Genomic DNA, 22,255 nt, shown 5'->3' on the forward strand with positions numbered 1-22,255 from the left:
GCAATGATAAAAAAAAAACGTTTTTCCAAGTTCACTCCATTAGTTCCTTCTAAGTTTTCTCAGTTCGCGAAAAAATGATTTTTGTCACATCACCGTGGCCAAATCTTCACTTCTGTCTACGTTGCAGTGCCCATGTGGTGCAGGGTAGTTTAGAAAAGTATTCGTGAACACCAAAAAAAGTCCTGCATTTCTCGCACTATAGAGTCTCTTTAGTTCGTAAGATCACTCACCCTAGAGTTTTGCGTACGATGAAATTCCTGTCACAGTATCGCAGGTATCCATTTTCGCATGACTTGAAGTTGATGTTGAATTAATCGTAACACTGTCACCGTAAACACCGAAATTCACGACACCAAAAAGTTGGCGTCACACCATCTACACGAGCACATTGCCGTCGAGTCGAAATTCCCAGCACCAGGCAACACGTGCCATGCCCGCGCACATGAGCAAGGAGACGAAATGTGGCTGACTGAGTACATCCAGGTATAAGCAGGTCCATCGCGATAGCAAATAGTGCGGAGATACATGGCCATCTTTCGATCTTTTTCTAACTTGTTCGGTGTTAATTATTTTTTTTGGTAAATACAAGATCGCTTAACGTTTTGTTTTCTTCATCCGAAAAAAGTTGTATCTGTTCTCAGTACTCAGGGAACATTGTCACTAGCATTGCTGCGCGCAGGAATACTAACACAGCGCGGGCCGCCCGGCCGTGTCCTTCGGTACCCATCGCCAAAACCAGTATGCCAAACAAACAACAGAAAATAAAACAGGAAGCAGGGGTGTCCCCCCTACCCTTTCATCGCTTCCCAGAATTTCTTCACCGCGCCTCCTTCGGTCCCGCGTGGGTCGCTCTCCCCCTTTCTCAATGACTAATCTGAAAGTGGGGTCCGCGGGAGGAAGAATGCGGTTGTTCGCAGCTTCCAGCATATTTCTGAGAGAGCGTACCATGGGCCGCGGAAGTTATTTCCAATGTGCTTCGATGCTGTGAGGGCCATTTTCAGAGAAGCCCGCTTTTTCACTCGACCGTGGCAGCGAAGGGCCACAGAGGAATAATTCTACGAAATTATACGTCTTTCGGTCAACGTTCATTTGCAAGCTTTGCGGACGCGCAGTATCCAAAGTTGCAACCTGAATTTGAGCGTTAATCAGTAGCTTCTTTTAATTGTACTTTTCCAGTATTGTTGGTATAATAAGTACCTAAGCTTATTGAACAAATACGTTCATATAACCGGCCGATCAACCTCGTCATCGTTATCCAATCTGTGTTGTAGATGTAGCTAGATAAATCATGAGTATATGAATTTCGCGTCATAAGTCATATTGAAACCAGCAGAATAGGATTTAATGGTTGCTCGAATTATTCATTTATAGGCTAACACTTTTCGATTAGCGGCTGGAAACTTGGAGCCTTATGTTACTATGTAGTTAGCTAAAGAAGCCTTTATGGATGCAGGCTTGTAAGTTCTGCGCCAAATGCTTTCTTAATGCTGGCAAAATGTTGCTTAATTATCACACATCTAAAGGTTTACACTTATATATTGTACTGTACCCAGCCGCAGAAGTTTTTATGGCTGCCTCACTTTAGCTTTAAAGCAAATTCTCTCCAATAGCTGGCAGAAGACATCCGAGTGGTTCCAAGTTTGTAGACTTAGAGCTAAACAACGGCCCATAGCCAGCCAAATGAGCTTTTGTGGCTTTCTCTCTACAGCTTTGGGACGAACTCTTTTCAATAGCTGGCAAAAGACAGCTGAATGGTTTGAAGTCTGTAGACTTAGAGCGAAACAACGGCCTATAGCCAGCCGAATGAGCTTCTATGGCTTTCTCTCTATAGCTTTAGGACGAACTCTTTGCAATAGCTGGCAAAAGACAGCTGAATGGTTTTGAGTCTGTAGACTTCAAGCTAAAAAATGGTCTATAGCCAGCCAAAAGAGCTTTGCCGCGGCTGGTCTATAGAACTAAAGCCATACATATTTCTTTAGCTGGCTACAGTTACCTGAATAGTTGTGACTCTATAGACTAAATACACTAGGATGTTCTATAATCGTCTAAAGAGAATTGTATGGTTGACAGTCTTTAGTGCAGGATCTATAAAAACTTCAATAGCTGGCTATAGCCTAATTTATGCCTTTTTATGGGTGACCATAGAGACCCATAGGCGGCCATAGCTCACCATACATTTTTCAATAGACGCCCATAAGGCATTTTTGTATGGGAGTGCGGCAATTCTTGAAAAGCAGAGATTTTGAAAAAATTCATAACATGGAAGCATCAGATTCCTCCACAGTTTTCCTAACGCAACTTTTCCCTCCTAAAACGCCCACGTTTGCACAGAGTGCACCGTTTCCGATGACTAGTATAGTTCGCCGTTAAATTTTTAAAAATTCGTTAGAAAATTCTTTGCTCTCACTTTTCAAACACAGTAAACCTTCGTTACCTTCGTTAAAACGAATTTTCCCGGACAATCAACTAGCTTCGTTATAAGCGATAGTTCGTTAAAAACTGGTATGACTTACTCTACATACACTGCAGCGGCGACCATGAAAATGTTCGGATAAAGTGAGAATTCGAATAAAGCAATTCCTCATAACAAGAGTTTGCTGTAGGCGCAAAACACAAGGTGAACCTTTAAGTTTGTTCGTGTACTTCCTTGCCTCATAATGTTATGCATCGTTTCTTTCTAAGAGAGCATTTACCACCTCACATATGACCTAATTTAAAATTATACGTTTTCTCTCGGTCGTTTACCTCATTGAGGGCGGGGACTACGCTCCGCCAAGCGCGCCTAGCCGCAACGAAGCATGCGTGAAGTCTGCCGCCCACAGACGAGACATCATGGAGGCCAGGAGGCTCAGCGCGGGCACATCCTTCCCGTTGTTGTTAAAGAAAGCGGCAGCCGCCCGGCCCTCACGATCTTGTCACGGATGTCTGCAAACGTGCATCGGCAGTTGGCTCGTTGACTTCGTAAGGCCCTTCATAAATCCAACGCGGAGAGAGCGGAGTGTTGATTCGTGATACCGGCATCGCACGCTCTGTCCGAATCAAGATTTACCATCCTTACAGCGTATATCGACTGCAGGTGGAGTGAAGGAATAAAGGTTAGGCTCACAAGGATGATCTAGGAAGGGGTGATGCCAGAACACTATGGAGTCTCGTTTGACACATGAACGGCGAGCCACGCACGCACTTAACCACTGAACAGTCATGGAAAAATGAATATGCTAACACGAAAATGGGAACGAGAACACTCAAAATTTAAAAATACCGTTCATGAAGGTTTAATAATGGCGCTCTATTGGTACATTCGGACAGCCACATTTCCAAACTTTGTTACTGTAATTAAGGCACGCGTCAATTTGACTTGAATGGAAATAAATTGCGCTATTTCTGCGTTCTGGTTCATATATTCGAGACCAAGTTTCATTTGTCCATAGCTGTAATTATTAGAAGTTAAAATTAGGATTTTGTAGTATTCGCGCCGAAGCTTCGCCTATAAGTGCACCCATGGTGCATTGTGTCTAGACAATAATTTAGATAACTCGGGGATTTTTAACATGGTCAGAATTCTTCTGAACACAGGGATTTTCCATTTTACTACCACCCGAAAAACAGTCGCCGCGCCCAGGAATCGATCCCGAAAATATCGTGCTCGGCACCGCAACGCCGTAGCTAAAAATGTAAAATGAAAGGCCTTTGGGTTCCATGAGGGTTCGTTAAAAAACATTTTTACCCATCCATAAACGGGCTGTCCCTTCTTGAAAAGCCGACCGGGATTATTGTCAAGACGTGAAGGAACGCAGGGCACACGTCTTGTGGAGTTCATCCTCCTTCCCTGACCATTTATGCAGTGCTATAAAGCACGCGACGCAATGCCTTGTAACCGTTTTGATAGCATTGTGGCAGGTCACCGAGTCGAGCACGTTTTCGCTTTTCATTAAAATGCATGAGCATGGTATTTGCGTTTTCTGGCCTGAAAGGCCGCTAAATATCTGTTACAACCTAACCTGGGTGCAACGAACCTCTATGTAACGAATTCCTGGATTTAACGAAGCTTTTCAATTCCCCATTGCCAGCCCCATTGTAACCCATGTGTCTGCGTCCTCAATGTAATGAAGGCGTTGCGACGGTTAACCTTGCTGTAACGAATTCGCTACGCTGATAAGAAAACGCTTTTTATAAAAAATCAGCTGGAGGAGGACAAACATTTTATTGAGCCGTTAAAGGCCCTTAGGCAGGCGTGGTGGTGACCGTCGTACCGGTGACCCCAGCAACTCTCGCCGTGACCACCCCGTGGGTTGTCCGGTCGGAGAAATGCACTATTTTTTTTCGAATTTCGCCCGCACCGCCAACTACCCTGCTTTCCACGTGTGAGTGCGGTGTAACTTAGGTGCTAGGCCTGCCTGTAGACGTGTAGTCGAGCGTATACCCACTGTTATATCTGGTGTCGGATCATTTCTGTTGCCAGAAATCGAGAAGTTTTGTCTTTCCATGACAAACTGGTAATGTTAAATGCTATCTCCATCATCGAGAAAAAAAATTACACCATCTTCCCCTGGGGAACCATGAGGAGGATGCGAAGCATCATGAGAGTTTAGTGTAGGTTCCATTGTGTTGCCGTTATGTTGTTTCATTTATCGGAGCACGTAATAAAAAAAAATTTGTAGCCCAGTGGGAAGAGCGCCATGCACCTCCCGTTGCGGCCAGAGAGTCGTGGGATCGAAACCGGGCGCCGCCTAACCCTTTCTTTTTATAGAGTACTGAGCTGACGTCAGGCCAAACTCTGACGGGACTGAAGAGACGCGCATGCGCAGGAGAGTGCGGACTGCGAACAACAACAAGGGAGGGAGAGACACAGCCCCGAGCAGGAGATGCTTCGCATCTAAAAGAACGTCGCCGCCCGGTGCAGTATCGCAGCTAGCACCCTCTAACCAATTTTGATTGCGGAATAGAGCATCAAGTTCGCGAAAAGGCGCACTTGGAGCATACGTTTGGTGCTTGAAACGCGTTAAGGCTCCAAAAAAGTGTCAAAAGCAAAAGTGATACCTAAGTTACGTCTGAATACGGGAGTAAGTGACCTCGCTTCTGTCGGTCGCAGTGTGATGACTAAGCTCGTCGGAAAGCAGCTGGCGGAAATCACGTTGCTGTTCACAGTGAAATGAATTCTTAAAGGCCGAGTTCACCGTCACTGATGTCTAATACTTTGGTTCCGTTTCTGCTTTCGCTGCGCGATCCTTAAGTCTGAACCTGCATGTAACAGAAAATTACGTCATGAAGGGTTAACAGCGCACAAATACAACGACACACAAGGAAGAGAAGACAGGACAAGCGCTGAACCAGCACTCAGTTGTTGTGTCCAGGATACGCACACATTCTCGCCACCGAGCCGAGGCGCGGTGAGCCTCCACTCCTCTATGCAGGCGCTGGAACAGGCACTCTTTGAAGAAGCGACTTCTCTCTTGCCACTCCGCTCTGGCAGTTGCACAGGCAGTACAACCACAGACAGTAAAACCACGTACAGCCGGTGGAAGTACCTTATTACGTATGCAGAAGCCGAGTTCACGAGACTGGCATTTGGCGAAGGCAGTGAGCGAGATGAGTGTGTCTGGGTTGGTTGACGAACAGTTGAAAGAACCCAAAGAAGTCGAAATGAAGTTCGCGAGGATGGCTTGGTGGGCTAGTTGGTGTGGCATCATAAAGGTGTATCTTTGTGTTTGTGCGCTGTTAACCCTTTATGATGCTACACCAACTAGCCCACCAAGCCATACTGGAAAATTACGAATTTTTTGCAACTTCGTTGTATCCAGGTTTAACTGTATGTTGTTCTTTTATTTTTTAGACAAAAAAGAAAACATCGGTAGAGTTTTAGACTTTCAACACTAACTCCGTATTACGCACCCACTTAACAGAACAATTCGCCTCAGCAGGCGGCGCAGCAGTCCGCAGCAAGTCAGGTCGCTCTGCGCAGCAGTACGTACCTTACCACAGGGCCGTAGCCAGAGGGGGGGTCTGGGGGTTCGAACCCCTCCCGAAATCTTTTCCTGGCAGCGTGTAAGCAATACTTACAGTTGCTTTCGGCAAACCTACCCCCTTCCCAAAACCCCCTCCGAAAAAAATTTCTGGCTACGGCCCTGCCGTACCGCTATGGAGTGAAGCATCCACGTAACCGACGGCCGCAACCTCAGCAGTAGCGAACGGTGGCCGTCCAAGCCGGCACACCGCGGATACCCCTCAGCGAAACTCGGAAACATTGCTCGCAGTGCAAAACTCGAAGGGGCACTCAGCGACGTTAAGTTGCACAGTAATGCTTCCATATTCACAACTCATAAGAACTACCCAAGTGTCCTCGGAGTTCTTATTCTCCTTATTCGGCGTCTTATATGGCGTTCTCGTTTCTCTTAGGTGACGAACTTTTTTGTTAAAAATTCAGTGTTTGTAGCAGGAACCTTTATGTAAGCATATTGAAAGTGAAGGGCTTGCCTGGACTAAGACTTTTGTGCAGCCGTTATCACTCTGCCAATATTTTTTGCAGCTTTCACGAGAGAGCAAGGGGAGAGATGGAGAGACAGATAAAAAGATATAGAGAATAAGGGGTTGATTGATTGATTATTTGATTGAATGATCAACTGACTGATTGATTGATTGATTGATTGATTGATTGATTGATTGATTGATTGATTGATTGATTGATTGATTGATTGATTGATTGATTTATTGATTGATTGATTGATTGATTGATTGGTTGACGAACGGATGAATGGATGGACAGATGGACGGATGGACGGATGGACTTTTCGGTGCCTTTATATCTTTATTTCAGGATCTCAGGTACATCCAGCAGTGTACGCGTGCACTATAAAAAATACGCACTTCACAATTGACACAAATAAATTCTTTTATTCAACAAAATAGGCAATAGATACCTGCGTGTGTAGCATAGGAGTATAGCAGGGGAAAATAATTCACTCCGAACTGTAGTCAGCGACGACTTCATTATCGCGCAAAATACGTCATGGTTAGAAATGCTCACGCCAATAAACTGTAGATACGCATGAAGCGCAGCTTTTAAGCTATAGCATTAGCGGTGAACACAAGACTTTGACATCAGAGGGAAATAGCACTGTCAGCGATGCTTGCGCGACAGCCCCAGCCGTTTTCAGAACTTTGTTCGGGGATTACTATCGTTTGCAAGGCGGTCATCACAAAACATCATCACCGAAAAAATACCCGGGAAGGATTAGACCTCGGTGTGCAGCATTAGCAACCACAGTGTAAGCACCTGGCTCAAATCCAGCGCAATATAGGAACTAAGCACACCTTCCGACGGTCATCACTACATCAGTAAGCGACTAAATGTGCTGAATGCGAACCATCACCCGGTTGAATTTTCAACGCACTGCGTCTGCCGTGTCTTCAAATTGATTTCCGGAACTTTGGCGCAATGATCTAACCTAACTGCTCCTACCCTGTTCCACGAGGACCAGCAATCCCCAGCATGTGTGCTGCGTATAATACTAATAGCACGCCGCACTATCCACGCATACGCCGCTGCTTCCGGGCGTTGCAGTGAATTGCAACAACAGCGTGCCTAACATATGCCTCTCTCCTTGTCAATTTTTAATGCCCCTGTCACACGGGCACTTTCAATCCGGATTGAAGCGAAGCGCGATTGACTTAACCGAGCGCGCTCTACCCACCACCGCTGCTACACGGCACGCTTCGATCCCGATCGAGAAGTTGCACCGGTTGCACTCACATGCGCCAGATGGCTCTAAAAAGGTACTTCGCGGCTGGCTTTTGGTAACTTTGCGTGGTCGTAGTTACTAGTTATACAGAACTATATAAATGTTACGAATACGACACGCTTATTTAGGTAAAGTTATTTGATACAATTTGTGGCGTTAGTTGAAGTTGTCACCTTCAGTGCCATTACTGAACGGGGACGAGAGTATCACCGCTTTCGTCCGATCGCGTTTGGAAACCTCTATCCAGGCTTCAACCTAAAACTTCAATCCTCAACACAGGAACCAGGATTGAGTTCGAGGGAGGTCGAGGGAGATCGCGATTGAAACTGCCGTGTAGCAGCGTCCGATCTGGATTGAGCTCGATCCGGATAGACTCAATCGCGATTGAAAGTGCACGTGTGACAGGTTTATAGAAGATGTTCTCCACGCAAACAATAAAAATAGTTATTTTTCTTTGGTATTCCATGTAATATTGAGTAACTACTCTTTTAACAAGTGTGCCAGGAGCACCTGTGGTTCAGTTTTCTGTCTGGTGCGCATAGAAAACCTCGGGGGGAGGAGGGGGGAGGGGTAAAGGAAACTAAGTGCGCCCGCGCATTTGAAGGAAGTGTGGTCAGCAAACGCAGGTCATCTGGAGAACGCCTCCACAGGTGGCTTGGAACCGCTTTAGCTTGGCGCAGTGTTCCCAACACTTTTCGGGGTACAGGGGGCAACCATAGCCCTTGAGTCTTGGCTCTGGAAAGCAAAAAAAAAAAATTAAGATGGTTTAGGCGAAACAGTTGAAAACACATCAAATCATTCGAAGAACATTTAGTTTGTTGCTCGCAAATAGCAGATTCAATTTCGGAACAGCAAGATTTAGCCAGATGTGATCATTTTCAACGCTGCGTCGTTTCGCTGCCGTAAATCCCAAATGGCCACACTTCGCTATTTGGCACACGGTATTTCTAATTGTGATCTCATTCGCTAACCAGTCAACATTCATGCTTTTTTAGAGCGGAGCTGGTATACGCTGGTTTCCAGGAGATGGATGCGTGCGTAGACAGTAGACTGTGCACGTGGACCACGTAGATGGCGCTCTAGCCAAGTCTACGTACAGACGAACTAATAAACTGCATTTAACACTGGAAATAGCCAATGTGTGTCTCTTTGGCGACGACGTCATGCACTGCATAAAGCACGTTATCTCAACTGCGTTCGTATACAGCTCCGCTTGTCGTCCCCATTCAGAAAGTGAGTGGTTACGTTTTTTTTTTTTTTTTTTCTGATCTTCTAGCATGCTAAACTATACGGGCCTGCACCTCTAATTTACCAAACAGGCATCTCACAGCAGCCACCTTCAGCATATATATTGTATGAACGAAACCTCCTTTTTTTCCGAGGCGTAAAACCCATTTCCTGTATTGCAGGAGCTTTACCGCTTTGACGAATCCTGATGGAGTGCGGTCCTCACGCCGCCATCCAACGGCGTTAGGAAAAGCCCGTATGGCTTATTGCAGCCATAAACAAAATCCCGGTGCGCAAAACGCGGGATTAACTACGCCGGCGAGGCCATCGAGCCCCCGGGTGAAACGTCTGCCTCCTTTCGACATCGCGGCTGGCTCCCTTTCGAGCAGCTGGCACGTGGGATGACGATTGTACAAACAAGCTTGGCATGCATGAGCGGAAGACGAGAAGATTTGGTCAAACACGACGGCGCGCGCAGATGCCATGCCGGCCGACCCGCGTGCAAGGAAGCGGCAGCGTGGTCGGCAGACACGTACAGGGATTGGATGCAGCGCTGTGGGAAGCTGTCGCTTTGTGGCAGTAGGCGCTTCACCGTGTAAAGCGAAAGCCTGAATGCCTAATAAAAGGCGAAAAAAAAAAACCGTCGTCGTCGTCCGCAACACAAGCGGTAGCAAAATGGCCGCCTCCGTAAAGATAAAACAAATAAATAAAGACACATTTGGGTCCGTGTGGTGTTTTAACCCGATCCCCAGAGCAGCAACCAACTGCGGAAACTACTGCGCTATCCGGCACCGTGCCGTAATGGAACGAGGACTAGCCTGATGCGTGGCCCCGTGACAGGCGACCGTGACTGCACACGAGTGGAACTGGTGAACGCGGAGCAGAGCTCTGCTGTGGGGATTCAACTGCCCCGTGAATTGTGGCCTATCTTCCTGCCTAGACGCGCAAACATGCATGCAGCAGTAAAGAAGTCTTGGATAACCGATAGGCTTCCGCCCTCAAAGCATGTAAGTAGGCTTAATAGGTTGTTTTTTTCTTCCTTTTTGTGCCCCGTCCGTCGCGCTGTTTCAACAGCAAGGTTGTATACCTCTACCTCCCCCAAACGGTTTCATCTCCGTGGGCAAAAACGTCAACGCCGTTAAGCGCCAATGCCTAAGGCTACGAGCGCAAGTGTCAGGCTAAGCAGGCATACAGCATAAAGCTCATTCAGAAAACCACGAAACAAGCATCGAAACCGCTTTATGGATGAACGCGCTCAATTTTGAGCAGTGACACCGTGCCACAATGTGTTTCTGGTAAAAATCATGTTTGTAGAATATCTTTGCAGGCGGCAGGACTAGTGCCACTAAATAAAGCAGTTCTTGCCCAAGACGCCCAGCGCATCCGTCAGGCTAGGCAGCACCCAGCATTTGCCGCCAAAGAAGCCGAACGCAGAGTCAGTAGATAAGGTATTCGAGTGCCGCCTCTAAGCACGCAAGTCAGCAACGGTGGCCATGCTGGCGTTTATCAGTGTTGCGAGTTTGCCGCATCTACGACCTCGCCGTTAACTTCAACCGGGTCGTTTGTTAACACTACTGAAGATGCCGCAAAACCGAATTGGGACACACTCCTGCTGCTGAAATGCTCTTACACGCGCTATCTTTGGTTCGCATTCGGAACGACCTCAGTCGCGCGCAACCACAGAGCAGAGAGGACAAGTAAAGCCTACCAGAGTGGACCGACTAAAACGCATAGACAACGAAATGGCGAGGCCCATGAACCCTCACAGTGTAAACAAATGTCATGTAATGCGAACTGACCAATGATCATAGCGGCGGCACGGAACAAAAATGAAGGAAGCCGACGCTAGCGCGTAAGGCTTGAAGGTTATAGCGAAGCTGTACGCAACCATCATGACCATCACGATGGTTTAAGTACACGATTGCAGCCGATTTGCTCCTTCTTAGCTGCCACAACGACCTTTACTCCATCACTGTAGCTTTAAGCGTGGGCTTCTTTAATTTTATGGAAGTGATAATCATTGGACATCACCTTGGTGGTGCGTACGCTATGACGTGTCTTTCACGTTCCGAGCAAGTTTTGCCACGATTACATAGAACGCTGGATTTTTTTTTTTTTTTTTTTTTTTGGGGGGGGGGGGGGCAATTGTCGCCAAACTACCTAGGTGGGTATGCTTGGCTTGATAAACGGCGCCGGAGACGCTAGGCGGTCGCCGCGAGGCACGTACACACGATCCAGCGATCTATATTTTTTGTTTTAACTTCCGGGTGGTCGCCGGAATCTTGGCCAATCTGGGTATGCTTGGCTTGACAAACGTGCGCCGGGGAAGCTGGGTGGTCGCCGTGAGGCACGCACTCACGTGCGCTCGGCACTGTTCTGGTATTTTTAACTGCGGACACAAATATAACGATTTCCTAAAGAGCTTCGCTGTTAATAGGAGAAAAGGGTGCCGATACTCTCTACCCTTCTCTAGTGACACTAGTCGAGCGCAAACGACAGGCCCGGCGAGACGACGAGAAGCATTTCATTATGGTGTATTACAGTAAGGCGTATTAGCGGGCTTGTACGCAGGTCTCGGCGATAATAAGTTCTCCCTTTTCCTTTTAATGGAGGCATGACAACAATCGATGCTCCTCCTCTTCCCAGCGTCCGTGTCATACCGTCGCATGTTTTCGGAGCAGAAACTTTCTTAGCAAATTAACTCTAGCAAGATTGCCAGTGTCACCACGTTCTCCTCTGTCGTACTTGTTTTTTACAGCATTTGTTCATGTCCTATTAACACCTCAATCTGTGCCCCTGTCATCATTTCAATCATTATCATTAGTATATTATTCATGGATATGTCACATCAAGAAGGAACTATGATAAATGCAATGAATATTTATGCTAACAAATGTTTGGTAACTGTGAAAAATCACGATACCTTATGCCAAAAGAGGTAGATGTGATTGCGCCGACGTTGAGTAATCGCATTACGGTGGTTGAACCGCATGCAGCACGAGTTATATTGAAGATGTTTCACCTACACTCTGTGGGCCTGCTCTCTACGGCATGCCAAGGAATGAGGCACACTGCGGTTGCGTGAAAGAACTCTTTACTTACATCCTCCACGCTGTCGACCGTCCGGGCATACACACACACACCATCATCACACTTCGCGTCCCGAGTTCCGAGTCCCCGCGCGCGTTCTTCTTCACCGCCGCCCGCTCCAACACATCCCCTCGCGCCATCACTCGGGCACCCGCCTCTCCCAAGTCTTGCGGCCCCGTAGCCGCACGGCAGGCGAGGAGGGCAAGGGAAGGGAGCTCACGGCGAGGGGCTCCGGGCAACACCCTCTAGGCCAGAAGGTGTGCGAAGGCGCTCCCCACATCTCCTATATCTATTAAGTGGTATCCCTATTTCAGCCGCTGAAACTTCATATTTTGTTTCATTTGTGACATAATTCAGGCGCACACGATAACGATTCCAACCATTCGTAGACAATTTGCTGTGTAGCCACCGTCTAACCTGTAGTGCGCAAAAACCTGACCATGCACAAACCAGGGAGAGTTTTTTTGTGTGCGAAACATTGCTCTACAGCACAAGAAAATATTTTCAGATGTACAAAACTGTACCCGTAAAGCGCAGAAATTCAAGAAGAGACCGGTGCTGGGGCCCCCATATCCAGCGCTTTAGATCTGGGGGTCTGCCAAAATGGAGCCCTCTCCCTCGGAGGTGTTGCGTTCGGGCGTCTCTAAGGCCTGGGCAAGTCCACAGAAAATCTTCAACGTCCGCTTCTGACGCAGGAAGCACACAAGAGGGACAATTGTCTGCAAACTGCGCGGGATAGCGGGAAGGCCAAGCGTGTGTAACTGCTGGGGATAACGCCACCCCAACCCGAAGCCTCCGCTGCACGACCTCCTCCCAACGAGCGAGGTATTCACACTGAAGCACGCGTGGCGCGACGGAGGGTTTCGTTTTCCACCAGCAGTTCTTTTGATTATGAGGTTTAACGCGCCGACGCTGCACAGGCGATGAGGTGCGCCCTGATGGAGGGCTCCGGATTAATTTCGACCACCTGGGGATTATTAACGTGCGCCGTAATCTCGAAAACACGGGTGTTTTCGCTTTCCGCTTCCATCAGAAAAGCGGGCGCCGCAGCCGGAGACCGAACCCGCGTCCTTGAGCTCAGCAGCACAACGCCTTAGCCACTGAGCCACTGCGGCGGGTCCAGGGAGAGTTGTGCGCACCAAAGCGGCGCGCGAAAGAGTTGCTGGTTTGCAACTTCAATTTTTAATAGCAAGAGCAGTATACGGGAAATCTTAAAATCTGAAAGTCTCTGACAGACGTCGTATGTCCAGACATCGTATGTCGTATGTCGCAGACGTCGTAGCTCTGACCCCTTGAGCTGAGGCACTCTTTGAACCACGGCGAGGCCATTGTTAGGCGACGACTGTCTTTTGAAAGAGGCCGCCTGGAGGCTTGTTGCTTTTTTCAGTACAGACGCAAAGTTGGGGGAGAGGTTAGAAAAGGCGGGAAAACGACCAGAACGTCGCACTGGAGCTTCAAAAAAGCGTTTCGCTCCTCCCCCCTCCCCTTTTGTCAATTCTCTTTTTATTGTTAAGAGAAAATATAAAAGATTCTTCCCGAAGGCAAGCTGAACAGATTTGAAGAAAGCCGCCACCCCTCGCCTTGACTGACGCCACTTCAGCCCGCCCCCCTGCTTCCTCCTCCTCCTCTTCTCACAATGGAGCATTGTCCGCATTCAGGGCAGCCGACCGCATATGACTGCGCGACCAGTCCTATTCGTCTCACCTTTCCAACCCATTTCAATTCGTCCGAGTTTTGTGTCCGCGAAGAGGACAAGGCTCAACGCGAAGAGGGAAACATAATACCTCCCAGTAGACCACTTTTCGTGTATTTTCAATGACCCAGCTTATACCGCTCTTTCGGGCTCGCAGCCTAGCCACAGCTGCTCAGTATTATAGCGAGGTATACTACTGCGCACCCGTAGCTCAGGGAGCGCCAGTGCTTCCAGAACTTGGGTTCAGCGAGCGAGTTACGACGACAAGGCGAGCCCCCAAAGTGCTATGCACTTCAAAAAATTTTTCAGGGCACCTAAGTTTGCTTTCGTGCCTTGAAGGCGAAAACATTATGGCTTGCCCTGGCGACACTTATCAAAAACGTCTTTACTGCTACATTGTGTTTGTGTCCCTTTCTTTGCTTTCACTTCTTCGTCTTTTGGTGCTACTTACTCTGACGGGCATGCAAACTGGCGACACTTGACACCACAGCTTTCCCAGAATCAGAGGTCTGCGTGGCTGGCGTGCACCTGTTGTACTCACGTGCCGCCACGTTCACCTGTCACGCGGCACACGCTGGGCTGACCCTTCTTCCATCGCTGGAAATGTACTGAGGTAGGGCGGTTGTACCGCACCCGGCTCCTGCTCTGGAGACCCGGGATCTATTCGCACATGTGCTCAAATGCGACAGCCCGAGCCCCGTCTCATGTTGTCATCGTAACTGTCGTCTCATGTAGTCACGGTACTAAAACACCGGGAAACTCGTTTACGCCTCGCGCTAGAACGATTCGTGCTTCAAAGAGCGAGACTCTTACAGCAAAGCTGTATACCTCTACCCCGTAATGGCTTAATCTCCCTTGAAAAAACGCCCAGGCGCCAAGAATACATTTATACACTGCATGCTTAACCCGTCCCCAGGTTTCACGTTCGTGGAGATGGCCCGGAACTTTTTTCGTTTCATTTTCCGTACTGGACAAGAATAGAGAGTTTTAGCAGCCCGTCCGTTCCGTTCGTTACGTTGTTACCGGGTTGACCGGGACCGGTCTGCGCCTGCGCGCGCGGAAGGGCGAGGAGGAAGGGCGAGGAGGTGCAGACATGGCGAAGGCAGGCGCGCGGAACTAATCCCCCTACCGTGACAAAGGCCCAACTGCCCATACGGGTCCCGGTAAACACGCTAGCTACGTACGCGACGGAACGGACGGACTGCTAAAACTCTCTAATACACGGGTTATCCGCACAATTGGCCACTTAAGGCTTTCGCCTTAAAATTCAAGAAAGTGCTGAGAGCCACATACCTTCATCAAACTCAGTTACTCCAAATGCTAAACTTGCCAACTTTATCACAGTAGAGTAAATAAGTTAAGCTTTGATTATTGAATCCACTGGGACTACTCCATCCTAACACAGAGCGGTATTTAATTTTTTAAAATGAATACTTCTATGCCTTCCTGATGGCATTCGATGTCGCGCCAGAACCCACAGCAAGAAAGCCGACTTTACACAATTGTTTTAACAAAACGATAATGATGATAAGCAAAGGCACATCAGGCGCCCCATGAAAAAAAAAAAAAAAAACGCTTCCCGCGGTCGAAATCGAACCTGAAGAGTCTGTAAAGCCGACATCCATACGATTGCGCCATTCAAACATGCTGGAAGCAGATTAGATTTTAGACTTTGGCTTTGACTCAGGTTGCATGGGAGAAAGCTTTGCGTTTTCACCATCTTTCTGTTTAAAAGGGGGATTTGATTTTCTTTTTCTTGTGTAACTGCTAAAAATTTTCAAGTGGGGACGTTTGTGAACGTTTGATGCTTTGTACGCATACTGTGCTTGTACACATTTCAAGCGCATTATGAGCAGCGCTGAAAACTGCTAGCTGTTGAAGCTATAATATGTAAAGAATATCTTCTTCAACACCAGCGGGATTTTTTTTTTCTCGCAGATTTTGTGCTTTGCTTTATTGAAGCTATTCTGATGCGTGAGCACCCTTCGTACAGTCCTAATGAATCCCCAGCTCTTAAAGGAGTAGTGACATGAACTTTCAAAGCTGAGATAACTATATAAAATGCTTCCTTTTTATCAGGAGATATCTCCCAGCAAGGTTCAGCAGTAGCCGTTCAGTATAACATATTACAAATCCCTTTTAATCCCTGCGCGCACGAGAAAGCCCAGAACAGGCCGACATGACCTCATGTGCTCCTTTCCACAAGCTGCTGAAGTCGCGGCTCCCGTGACGTAGCCGACGCGCAAGCTGCGGTTGGCGCGCGCTGCTACGCCGTGTGTATCACATCATGGTTATGAAACTGACGTCATGCTGCCCGGGCGCGTGGGGATGGTGAAGACCTCGGCCGGTCTGGGCGCGCGCGTGCGCGAGCGCGTCCAGAGCCAACGTTTCCAGAGCGGCAGCGGTGCGGCAAGAATGGTGACGTCAGGTACGTCCTCCCGTCATGGCGGCCGCTCAGCGTCCATTTTGTCGAAACCGAAACTAACATGAATAAACGACGCCGTAAATGAATTTTTACGCTGCGCTCGACCGTGAAACGTGTAATTCTATGATTAGTGGGCTGATAGGCACGCATAGCAGCGAAAAAAAAAAAAACGTAAAACCAAAATTTCGTATCAGTACTCGCTTAACTACAGCGCGCCTCATAGCCAAGGTGTAGCTTCAACGCAAGAAAAATATGATACTATGAAATATTTTATGATCCGTCGTTCTTCTCGGCAAGCCCTTCTCCTGTGTACCCGATACGTGCTACAATCTACGCAAGAACACCTCTTCATATCGATAGATGTTGTAGGGCAGTCCACTCAATTTTAAAGAGACCATCGTCTCTGTCCAGGAATTCCGTGCACTCTTGAACGTTCACGACGTCTTTGCTCTTTGCTTATCACGTAGTCAACGAGCCCGTCATTTTCGCTTAGCCCACTACCTGCGTCATGAACCCTACGCAAGCAGCAAATCTGGTCTATAGCTGTGAACATTCGTGGAACACATTGCATTTTCATAATTTCCTTTTCTTCGGATCAATTCTTGGTGAAGTACCTTTTTTTGTCGGCAACTTGCATACCAGTCCAAAATATTTTTTTTTCTCGCCCAGCTACGCGTACATGTACAGCTGAACCTCGTTATAAGAGACACTGATGTAAGAGACAAATGGGTATAAGAGACACTATTGACCCACATGGTTGGCTGCCCTATCTTTCCCATTAAATCGACCTCTTTTATAACAGACATCGGATGTAGAAGATTGGTTATAAGGGACAAGTCATCCTTGAACTTTAATCAATAATCTCACTTGTAATAGACATTTTAACTTCAGACGCAGTGCCACCAGTCACTAATTGCAGTTGCTTCCATCCTGGAAGCACAGGTGGACGACAGACGCCTGCAGTCGCTATTTATTATAACTTCAGCAAACACACAGTGGTTCAGTCAGCTATAAAATGACGATGAGAAGCCCTGCCAATGGAAATGCAACTTACAGAAGTGGTTGAAGCTTACTGCCATCCATTGGATGGAGCGCGATCGCACATGCGGGTTCTCCCACGGTCATAGCTCCCAATCAAAAAGCATCGCAGATGTTGAGTCCTGCAAGCATAATGAATAGCCTGAGCACACAGCGGAAGAAGCTGTGCGCTATGCCTATTCATCAGGCTTGTGAACTCAACATGTACGATTCATCTTCCACAAATGAGGAATGAAAAAAAAGCTTGCAGAATCGGTTGTAAAATATACAGTGTAAATACAGTCATGAAGCAAACAAAGATTCAGAACTGTTTCATAAATTCTGGGGGCCAAACATAAATTAGAATGAATCTTTTGAAACATGCTGTAGCATTCTTTTGAGCTTGTTTTAGTCATAGGGTGCCCACATTGAACTAGGGTCTGATTAGTAAGTGAAAACATGGTACCCTGCTTATAAGAGACATCTCGTATAAGAGACAGAAACTGCTCCCTGGTACGTGTCTCTTATAAAGGGGTTCAACTGTACCTTCTTCCCCTTTTTCTCATCTTTTTCTTTCAAGTCTTTGCTCTTAAAGGCCAACGAGATTCTTTCTTTTCTGCAATTCGTCCATGTCCTTCAATTGTTTGCTTCTGCCTTTCGAATTCAATACGTAAATCTGGACATGAACGTCCGATGTACGCGCCCGGTGTATACCTTGTATTACAAAACTTCTACCGAGCGCGTTTCTTCTTAAGCAAATATCATTTGAAAGCGCAGCCGTGCGGCTGGCTGCAGGGTCAGCTTTCTGGAGGGCACATTCAAGCCTGAAGTGTTCTGCCATTGCACACGGCTCGTATTGAAAACCGTTGAAGAGTGTTTCTTTCCAGGGGGTATTTGCTAGAGCCAACCAAGAAATGGGCAACTATGACGATTGAATTCTCGTCGGCTAGGTCGAGCTCAGCGCCGAGGTCGTTTCCTATGGTGTGCGCTGAATGGTCCATTTCTAGTGCCGTTCTCGAGCTGAAGGCCTCGGCCTTTTGTAGCGTTTAGGCCGTCTAGTAAAACAAAATTATGACTGGCTCCCCGAACACCATTCCAAGATGCATCCAGCGAACTGCACAGAATTCACGCCCAAGCCCAGCCTTATAAACCCCCACTAATAACCAGAACGCATTGCAAAAAATAAATGACTTACAGTTTAGCTGCACCAACGACAAAAAATCGCAGGAGAACTCACTTTTTGCAGCAAGTAGCTACCTTTCGAACAAAGTTGGGCATTGCTAAGCCGTTGTTTGACTGGTTGCTAACTAAATGCTTTGAAATCACAATGTCGTGTAAGCATGTTCATGTACCGTCTGTTTATATGTGGGTATGAGTCTGAATGCAGATGTCCTTACAGGTGTTGGGTATGCCCTTTTCGGTCAGTCTTTCATGAGGATGTGTGCAGCGCATGTGGTCATAGTACTGGTTCGACAAATCTATTCTTTATGCATTTCAGACGACGATCTCGATTCATTTCCCACAGTTATTTCACTCATTGCAAGCATGCAGGTGTCGTTGCGCACAAGGAGATGTGGCCGCGTCTGCAACCACGCGCGCTGCGCAGACATACCGTCCAAAGCTCTGCTCATAGAAAGCAACCATCCGGCTAGGCGTAGTCAGTAAGGCATTGGCCCAGCCACCGAGCGGACCGTGGTTCGGCTCCCCTCCACACAGACAGAGGCAAAATCCAGTTATTTAGGCTACTTGTGCTTTCGCTCTAAAATGTAGAGGAGCTAACGAGCTGCTGAGAAAACGAGCAAATGTTTGTACAGAAAGAGAGACGTACAAGAAAACAGAACAGAAAACAAGTCGCGTACCGACAAAGGAATTTAAAGGTGCAAGAGGATAGCAGCGAGGTCAAAAGTCTGCGTGCTCGCAGTTGAGTTTGCCTCGGCAAGGATAGAAAGATCAAGGCTAACACTTAGCCTGCGTGAATAATTGGCTCAACAATTTCAATAGGTGCTTAAAAGACAGTGCAAAGTTTCCCTGTACAGCACGTCAGACACGTGAGCAAACGAGCGGCTGGCAGCGCGCAAGGAAGTGCTTCACTAAAAGAGACCCTATTATACGTTCAAGGTGTAGTTTCAAGGCCGCTTATTACCTACACGTCAGCAACTCGTGTGTGTTGTCGAAGAGGGAAAGTCCTGAAACCCATCAAAAACACTGAAAAACGTAGATGGCGGACGTACCTACCGCGCAAGAAAATCTTTTGAGAAAAGCCCGATGTGAGAAGAGTTAGTATATCAAACGGCGACAACTGAGTCCTCGTGATGGTTTTTTTAACCCATGGTGTGTCCAGCATACACTGATTGCTGTGTGCACTGCTTTAAAAAACGGCGCAGCTTGCACTAGTTGTGCATGGTTGCGCTAGGCTTTATTAAATTTTGTTAGGTTTTGCCATATTCTTGCTAGGCTAGGCTAAGTGTTAAGGGGTGAGGCAAAGTTTAGCGGTACTTTGCAAGGCCGTTGTGGTCAGTCCCTCCCACTGGCAGCGGATCGAGGGAAGCAGCCAGGTCGACCCCCAGCTCCGCGGTTTCTCAAGCCTTGCACCATTAGTGGAAGATGCGCCATTTTTTCTTGCGTTTAGTAGCCCAAGAAAAGATATCACCTTGAAGATGGTTGAGCAAAGGGTGCGCATACGCATATGCGCCTGGGGCTCCCACTCAAGGAGGAGCAAAATCCGGCTTCACTGTTATAATACGGTATCTGCGGTGGTGCATGAACTCTTTACGGGCTGTGCAGTTTTTTCTTTGTATTTTTTTGCTAACGCCACCGTACCAAGCTCAAGCTTAAACAGCTAAAGCCCTACTGGCAAGGCAAAAATGCCGTTTCTCCTACATGCCCGCTTAAATGGCGATGATAGGCATCGCGGTAATGCTTTTCTCAGGAGCATACTGACCCAAACAATGTGCTTTCGTGTTTAGAAAGCCAAGCGATGACAAAGGCGTCCTTCTTTGCCATCTATCAAGTGTGTCCTATAGTCCGGCATTATACATCCTTAATGCTAGGCCAGTTGTGGAGGGCTGGGGCGTGATTAGTATCAACAGTGCGCCTGATCAGGAATATCACACTTAACGAAAGTTGACGCCTGCAGCACACAACCATCAGCAGCACTAGAATTGCTCCGAATTCGTAAATAATCTGCAGCAGTAGCTTCCCCATTGCTTCTTGAGGGATTACGACGGTAATTTATTTGCCCCTGATTTCATTGCAGCCATGAAAGAATATCCCTGAACAATGGGACATTTCTTTCTATTTCGTGGAAAGGGACTTACGTAGCGCCAATGACATCACACTCATAGGAAATTTTATGCTGACAAAATACAGGTCAAAGGAAGCTCACCGTCATCATCTTCATCTCCGTAGCCGCCGTCCTCGGACGAGGAGCCAAGGTTTGAGCTTGACTTGAAGTCAGAGTTAAGGAAATCACTCGAGAACAGGCAACCAGCGTGGATATGTTTCACTGTACAGACAAAAAAAGGGGGTAAGTGTGATTAGGACGACGAGGGCTTCAGAAAACCTTTTCCTATATGGGGTTTAACATCATCCCTCAGACACTCCAGCAACAGCATCAAAAAGACGAAAACCTCTGTCAGTTTACGACATTTACCCGAACTTGCACTTTTGTTCGTTTTGAACGCATGACGAGTAACTTATTTTGTTGTTTACAACTTATCAGTGACTTTTGTTTTGTTCTACGCTGCTTTAATATATGTGCCATGGAACAGCGCAAGTGACGCGACACCGACCCCTTGTTAAATGCACCTGCTGTTCGAAACGTTAGGAAGCAGGCGTCCTTATATGACTCATGACGAGTGTATTCAATATTTTCCGGTAATGGTGGATGTATTTCTAACATTTTATTCCTTTTAAGACCCTGAAATATCTCGTATGCGGTTTAAATTATTTAGCAGTTCGGGAGTGCGTTCTCACAGCCAAGGGGTTGCTTCGCTGATTTAAAGCTCAAGTTTTCAAATTCGTTGGGTGTTCAATGAGCATGCGCACAAGCACTAGAAGGCAATGCCATGGGCCGTACCGGGATTAATTCTTCAGACCCGCTACTACACCATTTTAACGCGAAAGCGTTTACGTTGCGGAAAGCGGCCACCCGACTGGCGTCTGCAAAGGGCGCTTACGAAGCGCGCACAAGATCCGTCATTTAACCTTAAAGGGACAGACAACCGATTTTTGTTCTCTAGCTCATATGAAAGCCAGCGCTTTGCGCAGTGGGGCAACCGCAAATAATTTCTAAATATACAGCGGAAATACTTTTAATTTGGCACTAAACTTTCCGAAATCTGAAAGGCGGCGGTTCGTAGTGTAAAAACATGACACTACATTACGTGTCCTGGTCACGTGACCTACAAACCTTGCAGCTACTCAAACTGCTGAAACGTTTATTCACTTATTGAAAACCTTTCAACAGAAGTATTTGCTAAATTATAAAATCTGTATGTATTTTTAAACATTCTTTTAAAAAATTTAAAGACACGCCGCCCGCCGCCTCGGGGTCACTTCAGCTTCCAAAAAGGCCAATGGCAGCATAAAAAAAGTACGAGGCCGGGGAGAATCGAACTGCCGACCTCGACAACATGAAGCCAGCATTATACCTCTCGTCCATCTCAACAGATGGCGCCTCTGTAAATAATAGAGTATGTCATACTAGGCCATCAATACATACAGCTGGCTGCTGGCATTGAAAAACACACAAGGGAATAAGAAACCCTGTAATTCCCAATTTTTAGCTGGGGACAAGTTTTTCAATACGGCTTCTCATCTCGCATACAGACAAAAGTATGTTGCCGCACTACTACTGTATGCCATGGTGGCCAGAATTATTTTTGGGAGGACAATTTCGGTTTAAAAAGTTCTAGTGCGCTATAAGCAAAACCGTTTCGCGTTAAGGTGTTTTAAGGGATGCCCTTTCATTTGGGTAGAGAACATATACTCGACAAAAATTGATTGTCTGTACCTTTAAAAAATGTGGCAGGGTCGAGAATCGAACCCAGGGATGTGTGGTGA

The 22,255-nt window shown here is 47.1% G+C and overlaps 1 protein-coding gene across 1 annotated transcript in view; it reads right to left on the reverse strand.

Annotated features, from left to right (window-relative positions):
- Nucleotides 1-6,794: 6,794 nt before the first annotated feature.
- The window catches only part of LOC144180334 (uncharacterized), a 184,605-nt gene continuing 169,144 nt past the window's right edge, over nucleotides 6,795-22,255 (reverse strand). Inside the window, exons 3-4 of the mRNA XM_077708704.1 lie at nucleotides 20,577-20,696; nucleotides 6,795-8,474 (exon numbers count right to left, since the gene is read on the reverse strand). Of these exons, the coding sequence (XP_077564830.1) occupies nucleotides 8,353-8,474; nucleotides 20,577-20,696 (242 nt within the window). The 3' untranslated portion in view covers nucleotides 6,795-8,352. The remainder of the gene's footprint in view (nucleotides 8,475-20,576; nucleotides 20,697-22,255) is intronic.

Source organism: Haemaphysalis longicornis, unplaced genomic scaffold (genome assembly GCF_048455015.1).
Source record: "Haemaphysalis longicornis isolate Haplotype H1 unplaced genomic scaffold, Haemaphysalis longicornis Haplotype H1 scaffold_4, whole genome shotgun sequence".
Lineage (NCBI taxonomy): Eukaryota > Metazoa > Arthropoda > Arachnida > Ixodida > Ixodidae > Haemaphysalis > Haemaphysalis longicornis.